This window comes from Taudactylus pleione, unplaced genomic scaffold, assembly GCF_031769625.1.
Source record: "Taudactylus pleione unplaced genomic scaffold, aTauple2 ptg000711l, whole genome shotgun sequence".
NCBI lineage: Eukaryota > Metazoa > Chordata > Amphibia > Anura > Myobatrachidae > Taudactylus > Taudactylus pleione.
Window position 1 is genome coordinate 5492163 of NW_028285113.1, and position 15110 is coordinate 5507272.

General features: G+C 45.7%; 1 protein-coding gene across 1 annotated transcript; it reads right to left on the minus strand.

The window, feature by feature from the left end:
- Window positions 1–1369: 1369 nt before the first annotated feature.
- LOC148477452 (modulator of apoptosis 1-like) lies at window positions 1370–1990 on the minus strand. Its single transcript, XM_088456713.1, has one exon. The coding sequence runs from the start codon at window positions 1988–1990 to the stop codon at window positions 1370–1372; it is 621 nt and encodes a 206-aa protein (XP_088312839.1).
- Between the last annotated feature and the right edge of the window lie 13120 nt (window positions 1991–15110).

Consider the following 15110-nt stretch of genomic DNA (forward strand, 5'->3'; position numbering starts at 1 on the left):
CTGAGGCGTAGAGTTAGGCACTTACTCCGATGGGTCGACTAGTAACAAGGTCGACAGGCAGTAGGTCGACACTCATATAGTCAAATGGTCGACACTTTTTTTTTAGGGTTAAGGTTGGTGTCAGGATTAGACACTTACCCCGACAGTTAGGGTTAGGCACTTACTCTGATGGTTAGGGTGAGGCACTTACCCCGATGGTTAGGGTTAGGCACTTTATCCGACGGTTAGGGTTAGGCACTTACTCTGATGGTTAGGGTTAGGCACTTTATCCGACGGTTAGGGTTAGGCACTTTATCCGACGGTTAGGGTTAGGCACATACCCCGATGGTTAGGGTTAGGCACTTTATCCGACGGTTAGGGTTAGGCACTTACACCGACGGTTAGGGTTAGGCACTTACACCGACGGTTAGGATTAGGCACTTACTCCGATGGTTAGGGTTAGGCACTTACCCAGACGGTTAGGGTTAGGCACCAGGAGAGAGGGTTAGGGTTAGGCACTTTATCCAATGGTTAGGGTTAGGCACTTACCCTGGTTACGGTTAGGCACTTACACCGACGGTTAGGGCTAGGCATTTACCCCGAAGGTTAGGGTTAGGCACCAGGAGGGAGGGTTAGGCACCAAGAGGAGGGCTAGGGTTAGGGTAAAGATTAGGGCTAAAAAACAAAACAAACAATGTGTCGACCATTTGCACGTCGACCATATAAGTGTTGACCTAATGACCATGTCGACCTTGTTACCAGTCGACCTTTAGTGTGTCGACCTTCAGACCCAGTCGACTTTCTTACCTGTCGACCTTGTTACCAGTCGACCTTTAGTGTGTCGAGCTTCTGACCCTGTCGACCTTCAGTCCCTGTTGACCTACTGCCTGTTGACCGTCATACCTGTCGACCTTGTTACCAGTCGACCTTTAGTGTGTTGACCTTCAGACCCTGTCGACCTTCAGTCCCTGTTTATCTATTGCCTGTCTATCATCCATTGTTTACCCAAACATTGTCTATCTAGACAATGTAGACCTAATGACTAGATCCCACTGGAGAGAGGGATTGGGGGCATGGCTATCATCTCCTGGAGCTGGGGGCATGGCTATCATCTCCTGGAGCTGGGGGCATGGCTATCTTCTGGAGCTGTGGGCATGCCCACCTTTTTCCACTATTCTATGGATCAATTTGTCCAAGCGATAAATATAGGCAGCCAGTTTCTCTCCATGCTCCTGATAGCTATGTCTGAATAAATACATGAGGTCGTCCACTTCCTGGGGCGTCCCAAACTCCAGCTCCAAGGCGGCCATATAGTCCCAGAAACTAGAATTAGGATCGCACCGGCGGGCCACCTGAACTACCTCCACAGCTGTACCTCTCAAACATTCTGCTAACCTTTGTTTTTTACTGAATCAGGGCAATGCCATTCATCTGATTGCTGGATGGTAGTCTCCCTCCATACTTCATACCCATCCTCACCAGCAGGAACTGGTCTTATACCTGAGAAGGGCCTCAACCTCCTATACCCCCCTTCATAGTGGATCCTTCCAAACTTGCCCACAATCTTATCCACCGCTGATATTATTACAGAATTTTGTTGGGATTCAGAACCAGCCTCTGGTTCTCTGTTTTCAAGAAGGGGTATATTGTCTGAACTTAATCCTTGGTCTCCAGCCCCTACTTCCCTTATTACCTCTGGTTCTTTATTGGGCCATAACAGGCTCCATTTACCCCCTGAAACATCCATAGCAGGAATCATTGAGAGGATCATTTCCCGTTCAAGTGGCTGCTTATTAACCACTAACACAACATAAATATCCCCAGCCTCATTCTTCCAATGATCCACTATTCTAGGTTCTTTAACCCCACACAGTGGCTCTAATGCCAACTCAATTTCTGCACTTCTAGTGTCTTGGAGGTTTCCAAATATGGCCACACTATTTGCTGGCGACACTTCCATCTTCCTACACCACTCCAAGATATCACTCCCTTGTATAGAAGCCTGAGCCATAATTTATGGAGGATCTCAGCAGTACTCCTCCAAATGTAACCCTGTTTTCCCTTATTAGGTTACTGAGAGGGATAATCCCTATTGAGCCCTTAGGTATAAAGGACTATTTATGTATTTTTTAGTGCCGCCGCCCAAGTATGAATGTGGAATAGTAAATATTAAGGCCTACTTGGGAAAACCTAAGTGATGATATTTTATAAATAAGTACAGTGTTGTGCAGATAATGGCTTATTGTACATCACTATAACAAGCATTACTACCACTTTACCAATGTTCCTCTGGATCTGTTGCAGCTGGATCCGCTAAGTGATGTTTCACCAGTCAATTTACACAGGCACGCATTAGATAGTGCATAACATTAAATAGTTCATTTATGTGTTAGAAAGGTAAAAGCATTTGTGTACATTCAGCATTACATTTCAGACTTTGACAATAACAAAGAAACAGTATCTAAACTATATATTCTTAGTGGCTTTACTTAGTTCAGTAAGTTATTTGAGAGTTCAGTACCTGAGTGAAAGTTCTTTGATGTCCCTTTGTTTCTAATATGTCAATAAGAATATATGGTTAAATGTACTTGGGGTTTCCTGGTATCTCAATAGGAAACAGCTGGAGTTGCTAATAGTCCATCCGTGTTCCAGTTTATATGAGCCAGCTGATAGGTCCAATTACAATTAACCTGAACTAGATGAAATCCTGGGGATTATGTATAGAAGAATCAGCAAAGGCTATGCACAGTTAATAGTATTTCTTCCCCAATGTGGTTTCTGTCTTTGGCTAATAGAGTCTATCTCTCTGACTGCCTCTGTAGGTGCTCCAGCTGCCAAGCTTTCCTCTCAGTGGGGCCAGTTAAAATTAGCTATTAATTAGAGCAAGCAAAGCTTCTGGCTAATGAAGAGAGAGTGTGAGCTCTAATGGCTCAGCTGGCTGGTAAGTATAATTGCCCCTTTACCCTTATTTAGGGATGTGTTCTCAGTAATATATATATATCCCTTCCTGACAGAGTTTCCCTATTGAGCAGTGTGATACTGTGCCAGGGTGCATAAGAAAGTCACTGACTACTCACAATTTCCAGTGAGTGCAGCGCTGCTGCTGCAACTCACTATAGAGGTCTCCTATGCTCTGCAGGAGTTGCCGCTTCTCAGCTGATTGGTGCCGGCTGGGCTTCCCTTTACTCCGGCAAGGGGAGCCGCTTTGCTCCTCCCCCAGTGCCTGATCACCGGTGACGCCGGCCCCGCTTCACAGCTGCCGGGCTTTCCTAGCGCCGTCACCTGATCCCGGCAAGCATGCACCGGCTCCGCCTCCTAGGATGACGCCGGCGTCCTGTCACTGCAGCCGGCGCCTCCCTCCTGATGACGCCGCCGACCTGTCACTACCGCCGGCGCCTCCTTCTCTGATGACGCCGGGCTGACTGGTCGCTGCTGACCCGACCGCTTCCTCCTGGCGCCAGAAGCAGCCGCTCAGCCTCCGGACCCAGATGCCCCGCACAGGCCTCCGCTAAGACCGCTCAGCGCTCTGGCTCACTAGCGCATGGTGAGTAGTCTTGCAGGCACAGGCGGAGGGAACAGCAGTCTGCCTAAACGGCGCTAGCGCAGCCTATTTATACACTTAACCTAGCGCCGCGCGACCTCTCCTTTCCCGCTCACTGCACGAGCTGACCGTCAGCTGACCGCTCGTGCCACACTAGAACCTTCTATATACAGTATGGGGGTTTTTTTCATTACCTCTAAAGCACTGCCTTTGCTCCTTTCCTCTACCAGTTCCCCTTACATTCTCTACATTAGTATATTTTCAACAGGAGAACAAAATATAGATATATATACAACCTTATACTTATTATTATACCCTAAAAGCATACTCATTTATTGAGGTGCCGCACAGCTCCCTCGAGGTCATGAGCATACCCATACGTCCTATGGCACTATAAGCATATATATACAGTCTTAATATATACATTACTCCCTTAACCAGATCATATATTAATCATCGGCTACAAAATGGCGATAAGAACCGAGTAAATCCAAACCCGCACATCTCTAATTTGAGGCCAGATCACCCTCTATACACACACTTCATTTGCTACATCAATGCACACTTCAACTGCCTTCATAGGTCAGCAACTCGGGACAGGGGCCATAGCCACAACATGGAGTGGGCGTGTTTGTATGACTGGGGAGTCTGTGCCACACCCCTAGAGGCGTGCCTAGCTCTTTTCAGTGTTAGGCTTCCTCTTGTCTAGTGCCAGTCTCACTCCTGTAAACCTTAACGTACCGATGAGGTGTACGTCTCACTTTCAATGCTGCTCTGAGGACAAACATACCTCTCCAACTGACCAGAAATCGGAACAATGCAGTCATGAGCATGACAGCAGGAAGGCACTCAAAAGGGACTTTAAAATAAAGCTTATCTTATGGAAAATAAATTCTGGCCCAGAACATTACGTCATAGTTAATGAGAGGTTCCTGCTTGTTCCTGCCAAAAAATAGCACTGAATATGCCTGTCAAAAGCATCTGGAAGGAGAAATAACCACCAGCATTTGTGGAGTTGGATTACAAAAATAAATGACCTCATAATACCACCATCAGCTCCCATTTGTGTCCTGGGGAGAGTGCAACCATTTTGTGAGCAAAATCAATAAAACCTATTCACACTTTAAAGAGGACCAATCATTTTGCTAGGAACAAGTGATGTCATCGAGGCACCAACCTTATGCTTCAATGACATAATTAGCTTTTTGTGAATTGATTGGCTCACTTTAAAATCTCTGCCAATATCAGGACCTCTCAAACACATTGAACTTCCTCTCATCAGATGTAGACCACACCATGGTCCTAATTCTGAGTCGGACTCTGCAGCGTCCGTGCATCTTTGGGCGTCATTGCTTCGGCGATTTTATGCAAATGCCACGACAAGCCCTTCCCTGGTGTACAGCTGTGCTTCGGAATGTGCAAGGACTGAGATGCCCACTTTGAGCCTATTCAGATGCTGTCGTTAGACACAACCATCGAATGCACCATCACAATTTACACCAGCCCCATGCTAGGTGCAGATTGTTCATGCACGACCTCCAAATGTGAGCGATAAAGCAGCTGAGTTCGCAACCACTTTAGTGACACAACCACGACATTCCCATAGAACGGACAATCTCTGTACATATGCATAGCCATCTCCCAGTCTCTGCCCAGGAAAGCCCAATACATTTTCAAGCCATTTCTGAGACTGTGGGAAAAAAATGCTCAACTGCGTCCGACATCAACATTGCGTCCTGTCTTCGAATCAGGCCCCATAAATGCACGATAGTAGACTGAGGTGAACAAGCCCTCCAATAGCTGTAGGTACTTATAATTCCAGCTAGAGATGAGCGGTTCAGATTCTGAGGAATCCGAACCGCTCCGAACTGGTGGAATCCGAGTCCACCCGAACGCAAGTTCGGGTGTTCCCGCCTGACTCGGATTCCACCTCGAGGCCGAACGTCACCCTGCCGGCGTCTGATTCTCGTGAGACCCGGGTGACGTTCAGCCTCTATAAAAGGCGCTGCTCCCTGCAGTAAGCGCCATTTCGCGTGACTATCGGATGGAACAGTCACGCTTAGTTAGTTAGTGCTACAGAGAATAGAGAGGAGAGAATCGAGTGAGACTAGAGTTAGAGTAGTTCTTGCCGCTGACATTTTATAATATAAAACTAAACTCTGTGAGACTTTACTGGACATAAGTCCACTGTGTGTGCTCCGTGACTGGGCATAGCCCACTGTGTGTATTATACAAGCTCCGTGACAGGGCATAGCCCACTGTGTGTATTATACAAGCTCCGTGACAGGGCATAAGCCCACTGAGTATATACAAGCTCCGTGACAGTTCATAGCCCACTGTGTGTATAATACAAGCTCCGTGACTTGGCATAAGCCCACTGTGTGTATTATACAAGCTCCGTGACAGGGCATAAGACCACTGTGTGTATTATACAAGCTCCGTGACTGGGCATAAGCCCACTGTGTGTATTATACAAGCTCCGTGACAGGGCATAAGCCCACTGTGTGTATTATACAAGCTCCGTGACAGGGCATAAGCCCACTGTGTGTATTATACAAGCTCCGTGACTTGGCATAAGCCCACTGTGTGTATTATACAAGCTCCGTGACAGGGCATAAGACCACTGTGTGTATTATACAAGCTCCGTGACTTGGCATAAGACCACTGTGTGTATTATACAAGCTCCGTGACAGGGCATAAGACCACTGTGTGTATTATACAAGCTCCGTGACAGGGCATAAGACCACTGTGTGTATTATACAAGCTCCGTGACTTGGCATAAGCCCACTGTGTGTATTATACAAGCTCCGTGACAGGGCATAAGACCACTGTATGTATTACACAAGCTCCGTGACTGGGCATAAGCCCACTGTGTGTATACAAGCACTATGGACCTCATTCAGAGTCGGTCGTTGCGGCCGCACGGTCCTACGCCACCGATGTTCGCTAAACTGCGCATGCGTGAAATTCGCAATGCGCGTGCGCAAACTAGCTGTTACGATCGGAAATTTCTCTCTCCTTGAAATTGACCAGGTCGTTAGTTTGAGTGACAGGATGAGGCGTTTGTGGGTGGTAACAGGGGAAGGTGCTTGTGAACGGGGGAGTGGAGATCCGACTTTGCAAACAGCGTTTTATGGGAGTGCATAATTAACTAAGTAGTGTCATGGCACATGTGACATGGGAGGTTTTTACACTGACTTGATCGTAGAGCTTAAGAGAGGGTATGGTTAGCCTTAAGGTCTACGACCAGCTCCGATGGTTCTCGATGGTCTCGATTAATCCTTATATGCCCGTAGATGACGTGTAATGCGTACGAGAAGGGGGCGTATTTTTTGTCTTACGGCATCCTCCCCTTGGTCGGCCAGCTAACGATCCGATCTTAAGGACGCAACTTGCGAGTGCATCTTTTGCATATCCTGCCCCTTTTCCCTTACGACCGTGCGGCCCCTTTTCCCTTACGACCGTGCAGCCGCAACGACCGACTCTGAATGAGGCCCTATGTCTCCTTGGGATGTAGCCCACTGTGTATACAAGTACTTTGACTCTGCTGGCCATACCCCACTGACTGGGTGGGAGGGCCCAAGGACAATTCCATCTTCCACTACCTTTCATTTCTGCCACTGCTGTGTGGCAATGTGTCATAGATGTGCATTAAACTGTGGTGTCTGTGCCACTGCGCCGCTGCTCTGACGCTTGGTAACCAGTCAGCTCACTGCAACCCTTGGCCAATAATGGTGAAAACTATAATTTAAGCTGTAAGGTGGTCTAAATTGACTGTAAATGACTGGAAAATTAATGTTATTGAGGTTAATAACACTCTAGGAAGAAAAAAAAGCCCAATTTATGTGATTTTAGCTTTTTTTGACAATTTTTGTAAAAAATCCAAATCCAAATCCATAGCCAGTCACCGCAGTTTGGCAAATCCAATCCAAAGTCGGACGATGAATTAGAACCAAATCCAAATCCGGCAAAAATGGTCCGGCGCACATCCCTAATTCCAGCAGATGTAGATGGAATAATCAACAGTAAACTATTGTAACATGAAGTCTTTGGGACCAAAGTCAGTCTGTCTGAGAATAAACTGCCTACTAATCACTCCACTCTATGGGCTAAGCCAATATGCAGCTCATCAGTTCACAAGGAACTACTGACAGACTGAGGTACGAGGCATCTATGCCTCAATTGTTTGTGAGTTAGTTAAAATTTAGTTCAGCTGAACAAAGGGGCTGCCTCCTTTATACGTACAGTAAGTGGCAAGAACACTTTAATAAGAAAGATGAGCCAGTGCAGTTTTTAACTGCTATAGGGGAGATCTTCTAAGCTCTGGAAAGTGATGAATTGGACAGTGATAAACTAGAAGCCACTCAGCTCTTAATTGTCATATTACAGGCTGTGTTTGAAAAATGACAGTTAGGAGTTGATTGGTTGGTAGTTTATCGCTCTCTAATTTATCACTTTCCAGAGCTTAGTACATCTGCACCATTATCTTTCTATATTTCTATATTTGATAAGTAAAATAGTCTTTTTTCCGTGTGTGTCACTTCATTATATATATATATATATATATATATAATTATATATATATATATATATATACACATATATATATGACAGCAAAAATATACATTTTGCAAAAAAAATGAATCATCATGCTGTTGAATGTTCTCCAACTGCTACTGTTTATAGAAGTGTACTCAACATCGGTTCTCCAGCTCCTATTTTGGGCACTTGGTAACATAAGCCACTCAGGTCCCCATAGACTTTTCCCACAGTTATCAGTTATTTCCTGTTTAAAGGGACGTGACCTTACATGCGTGCCTAACTACTTACACATTGCATCCAATGCTTGTGAGCTTATCTTTTTCCAGCCTGTGATGTTCTCATGATGAATTAGCTGTTTCATCTGCAAACAGACTGATTTCCTTTCTCCATGTTTGTCAAAATGTTCAAACCATCATCAATTTAAAAGACCTTTGTTAAATAAATGTAATGAATAAATTATTACGTAATGTAAAAACTATCCATGTTTTGTACTAAATGATCTCAGTGAAATAAAAAAAAATCAATATAACCCAATTAGCTTGAACACAACAGAAGTGTCTAAAAGAAAAAGCATAGTAATTCATACTTGCCTACTTTTGGAAACCACTTTGAGGGAGATTGTAGAAAGCAACATGCATAGCGCGTCGCGCAGTTTTGGGGGCGTGGTCTGCTCCACCCAAAGGGCGTGTCTAACTCCACCTATGGGTGTATACATTCCTATAATCTGATACCCTAGCTCCCCCACTGACATTAATATCTGTCTCACACACACACACATTACTAGATCTCACTACATACACACACATTACCAGATCTCATTACATGCACACACACACACACTACCAGATCTCACTACATATACATACACACACACACATTACTAGATCTCACTACATACACACACACACTTACCAGATCTCACTACATACACACACACACACAATTACTAGATCTCACTACATACACACACACACACACACACATTACCAGAACTCACCACACACACTACCAGATCTCACTACATGCACACACACACACATTACCAGAACTCACCACACACACACACACTTACATGAGTAGATATAGGGAGTAGGGACTGACCTGCTGCTGCTGCCGGGAACTGCTGGGAGAGCAGAAGGACCCGGAGGAAGACCCCATCAGCTGCCGGCTGCCCAGAGTAGTGCCCGCTGACAAGAAGACTGCTAAGGAGCCTGCTGCCAGGACCAGAGGGAAGGAGCCAGCGTCGCAGAGGACTTCATGCTGCTGCTGACGCCCATAAATAGGAAGGCCCCGCCGAGGAGACTGGAGGGACAGCCTGACAGCCGCAGGCAGAAGAAGGGCCAGCCCCTGAAGAGGACCAAGAGGACCCTAAAAGGACCAGCACCACCTTGCATGTGGGTAGAAGGGGCCACCACTGTCGCGTCTCCTGCTGAAGCCTCCGTCAGAGAGGTACTGTGTAAATAGACGGTCACCGCTGTCCATAACCCCGCGGTGGCCGGCCTTCACGTCACACGTTGTGAGTGTCGTCTCCATTTGTAGGCTCCGCCCGTTGCGCATGCGCAGTGCTAATTTTAAAGGGGTCGATAGAAAAACCGGGAGTAGTGGCAATGTTTGCGGGACAGCGGGAGCCTGAGGTGAAAATCGGGAGGCTCCCGCTAAAAGTGGGAGGGTAGGCATGTATGTAGTAATTATATGTGGACATATGAATAAATATATATAAATAGATATAAGCACATTCATGGTACACTAGCTAGCCGTAATAGTGCAGTCATCATTCGTAATCTGTGTTTGAATATAAATATATATATATATATCGAATTTGGATAATATTTATATGCCTGAAAGAATCTGAGCTCTGGTACGCATACTACTATAAATCTGACCTAGGCGTGCACTATCTATCTATCTATCTATCTATCTATCTATCTATCTATCTATCTATCTATCTATCTATCTATATACATATACACTATATTTTTTTTTTACTGTATTATACTAGGTCAATTTCGATCGGTATGATGATGATTTTGACGTCTGTCATTTAACCCTTGCCGAGATTAAGCAGTCGGGAAGCCGGCGGTCGGCATTGCGTCCACCGGCTTCCTGACTGTTTCCCGCTGTAACTACCTGCACATGCTAAGAAGTAAAGTAACTGTTTAAGATTCTACAGAACGTTTTGTTTCAGATGAAGAATACAGATATTTTCTCATCATGGTATAACTGCAAATAAGTCAGACACTGCCGATACACTCACACACCCACAGGCGTATACACCGCTGTGCAGGATTGTAGATAAAATAAGGCCATAATGCACCGTTACCACAAAATAAGATAAAACAAGGCATGTTCAGCCCAAATGCAGGCATATTTCATCTACTGTATCTCCTTCCAATTCAAGCTAAAAACAAGCAAACATTGTTGTTGTTCTCAGTGTACATATGTGTATGTAAGTATATATATATATTTATATGTATGTATATATGTGTGTATATATATATATATATATATATATATATATATGCAAGATAAATAGAAGATACATGAGCGCCACCTGGATTCAGTTATACAGAAAAATATATACAACAGAATATTTAAATGCACTTTCCCATCCGGTTATAGGTGCCAGCTATCTCGAGAGGTATAAATAGCAGTGGTGATCTGCTATTATAATGTAAATTATTTTTATAGTGGACTTGATGTGCAGCGACTTTGGTGCTTAAATACGTGGATTAATTAGTACTCGTTAGATTAACAGTAAACATATAAAGAATGAGAATGTGAATATCTTTCAGATAATACCCGCTGTCCGCTGCTGTCTCTCCCCCGGCAACTCGCTGCTGTCTCTCCCCTGGTGGCTCTGTGTGCAGGAAGACGCGGCTCCCATAGGGACCTGCACGTGGCTCTGCTGTAGATTTAAAGGGACAGGCGCAGGAAGCAGGTGGTGCTGATTGAGGCTGGATGGACCCAGAGGTGTAGAGTGGAGCCATCGTGCCCGGAGCATGCCTATGCTATGGCGCCCCACCACCACCACCCGTTCTAAATTTTGCTAAAGTAGGCATGGCCAGCATCTGAGGCAAATTTAAAAAAAATAATCAGAAATGGTCTACACAGACCTGGGGCGTAACTAGACCTAGGGGAGTCCCATAGCTAAATTTTCATGGGCCCCCCTAGGTATATATACTATAAAATAAAAGTATAGGAGACTATTTATTAATGCTTTTACTTCACACAATAATGCAGAAACTGCCCTGCTCTTTATAGGTCGGATATTACCACATAACCTACAGAGTATGTGTGTGTGTGTGTGTGTGTGTGTGTGTGAGGGAGGTGGGGGGAAGGAGTCTGGCAGTATGAGGAGGAAGATTCTGTAAGTATGAGGGGGGACTGGCAGTAAGGGGGAGAAGTATGGCAGTATGGGGGTGTCTGGTAGGATGGAGGGTGCAGTAGGGGTAGCAGCAAGAAAGGGGGTGTCTGGTAATAGGGAGATTAAGTCAGGTAGCAGGGAGAGCTGTACTGTCTGTGGTACTTACGACAGAAGGTGGAGGAGGGATGCTCTGGAAGCAGGGAGAGAGAAAAGGGAGTGCCTGCAGGCATGGTGGGGAGCTAGTGGCTGAAGGCTGGGTCTCTGGAAGCAGGGTAGAGGTAGGTGAGTGGAATGGTGTATAAAGGTAGGGAGGATGTGTGTGGGGGGGTTCTGTTTAGGGGCAGGGGGGTGAGGAGGTATCCCATACACCATTCCTCACAGTAAGGGCTAGGACAGACTGTATTGCTGACCTCATCTGTATGTATCATGCTGAGGGGTCTCCTTTGTTTGCTGCCTGGACAAATGGGAGTGATGCGAGGTATCTGAGAGCAGGGTGAGGGGCACTACCTCAGACCTGCACTTTACTCAGGGGGATGTCAACCACGGTCCTAGAACAGCAATGAGGGCGGATCCTTCCTGCTGCTCTGCTTCTATCAGCATCATTGTGTGGCTGCAGCAGGACAAGGGTGGGCGGCTCCGGGGCCATGTGCTGGGGAATCAGGTAAGTAGAAGGGTGGGCAGAGGGGCCACAGTAGACTGCGACTCTGCACCTCCCAGACCTGGAGCATGGAGAGAACTAAGACTCGTGAGATGATGATGTCATCATCTCTCGAGACCAGTAGCTCTTACATCATTCAGTAATGGGGATGCAAGTCATTCAAAAGTCGTGCAGAACGTGCTGCGGTGATCCCAGCGGGTGTCATCAGAGTCTGCTTGACATGAAACACCCGCCGGGATCACTTCAGCGCGAGCTGCGTGACTTCTGTGTGACACACATGGTGTTGTCAAATTGGACAGTCCCGATGGCGCCTTCCATTCCTAATGGCGCCTGGAGCATGAGCTCCACTGGCTCCGCCCTCGCTACACCCCTGGATGGACCCTGACCTATTTAAGGAAGTTCCTGGGATAGCTCCAGTGCCAGAGTATAGGCTCTATTACCATACTCCAGTGTTCCAGTGTATATCCTCTAAACGTTCCCGATCTTTGGCTTACCTGTGACTCGGATTTCGCCTGATCCTTGGTACTGCGTTTATATCTGGTTCTGACCTCGGCTATTCCCTGTGACCTGCTTTTCGTCTGCTCCCTGGTACCGCATTGTCTGTTTGGTGCTGACCCAGCTTGTCGACTTCGCTGAATATTCTCTATGCTCCATCCAGAGTTTCCCAGCACCTGTATAGGGGAACCTATCCTGGGGGCCGCGACCTGTTTGTCGGACGCAGCCAAGTCCATACCTTCTTGTGAGGGTCCCTGGTGTAAACCGCTAGCACATTAGACTCCGCGCCTCAGGAATAGGTCACGTTAATTCCCTAAATACGGGTTGCATCCATAATCTACCCAAGAGTTGTGACAGAATACTCTGGCCCAAAACATGTATGCTGCTGGAAGTCCATCACCACAAGACCTGCTTGAGAATCTTATTGCTAGGGTCGAGAAACAAAAACAAGACCAGGCTCACATTATGCAGTATCTGCAGTACCCTAATGCAGCAAGTCGGAACCCGAATCCTACGAAGTAAGATGGGGACCCCAAAGGCTGTCGAGGTTTTCTGAACCAATGCTCAATTCAATTTGAGGTCCAAGCAGCAAATTTCTCTTCAAAGAGAACAAAGGTGGCTTACGTGATTTCACTACTGTCCGGTCAGGCGTTAGCCTGGGCTTCACCGTTGTGGCAAAGGTATGATCCCTTGGTCAATAACAACACTGAGTTTTTGAAAGTCTTCGGAGGGTCTTTGATAAGCCTGGACGAGTATCCTCTGCAGGAGCAGCTATCTTACAGCTGAAGCAAGGCAGCCAATCTGCAGGACAGTATGCTGTGCACTTCCGTGCTGGCACATTAGACTCCGTGCCTCAGGTATAGGTCACGTCAATTCCCTAAATACGGGTTGCATCCATAATCTACCCGAGAGTTGTGACAATACTAATGTGAAAATATATTCTAATCTGGTGAACAGTATATAATAAATAAATACTAAAAGACTAAAATGTAGATAATGTGAGTGTCAGTGCATCTGTGCAGAAGTGATATTTAGAAAGTGAACCTGTGTGTACACAATTACATCACACGTCAAAGATAGGTCTCTTATAGTCTTAGACAATTAATTAACACACCCCTATTTTTAGGTATAACCAGAGAGACAAATAGCAATTTGATTAAAAAAAAGGATAAATACAGTTTTATTAGGCTAATAACAACATTCAAATAGATACATATAGAAGAAACTAAAAAATAAAAATTCAAACACATATACAATATAATAAACAATTTGGATTAAAATAAGTATTTCATATTAAGCATATCTAGTGCAAAGTATAGCAAAAAATGGATAAATGGCAAAGTGCCGAGTGCTTATCTTGTTTGTAATTTCTTAAGTAAGTTGTAAGTTCAAGTAAGGCAAGGATATGTGGATCCTCTGTGGATCAGACGAAACGTGTTGGGTGCTCCATATCCTTGCCTTACTTGAACTTGTCTAAGACATTACAAACAACGTAAGCACTTGGCACTTTGCCATTCCATAGTGATGTTAGAGAGAGAACCACCAACCTCTTGCATCACCCATTATTGTACTCCCCATTTCTGAATGATGTAAGAGAGATGCATCGGCCTCCTGCATAACCCATTCCTGTTCTCGCCATTCCAGTGATGTAAGAGAGAGAAGCACCGGCCTCCTGCATTACCCATTCCTGTACTCCCAATTCCATAGTAATGTAAGAGACAGAAGCACGGCCTCCTGCATCACCCATTCCTTTACTCCCCATTCCATAGTGATGTAAGAGAGAGAAGCACCGACCTCTTGCATCACCCATTCCAGTACTCCCCATTCCAGAGTGTACGAGAGAGAAGCACTGGCCTCCTGCATCATCCATTCCTGTACTCCCCATTCCAGAGTGATGTAAGGGAGAGAAGCACCAGCCTCCTGCATCACCCATTCCTGTACTTTCCATTCCATAGTAATGTAAAAGAGAGAAGCAACGTCCTCCTGCATCACCCATTGATGTACTTCCCATTCCATAGTAATGTAAAAGAGAGAAGTACCGGCCTTCAGCATCACCAATTCCTGTAATCCCCATTCCATAGTGATGTAAGAGAGAGAAGCACTGGCCTCCTGCATCACCAATTCCTGTACTCTCGATTCCATAGTAATGTAAAAGAGAGAACCACCGACCTCTTGCATCACCCATTATTGTACTCCCCATTTCTGAATGATGTAAGAGAGATGCATTGGCCTCCTGCATCACCCATTCCTGTACTCGCCATTCCAGTGATGTAAGAGAGAGAATCACTGGCCTCCTGCATTACCCATTCCTCTACTCCCCATTCCATAGTAATGTAAGAGACAGAAGTACCAGCCTTCTGCATCACCCATTCCTGTAATCCCCATTCCATAGTGATGTAAGCGAGAGAAGCACTGGCCTCCTGCATCACCCATTCCTGTACTCGCCATTCCATAGTAATGTAAAAGAGAGAAGCACCGACCTCCTGCATCACCCATTCCTGTACTCGCCATTCTATAATGATATAAGAGAG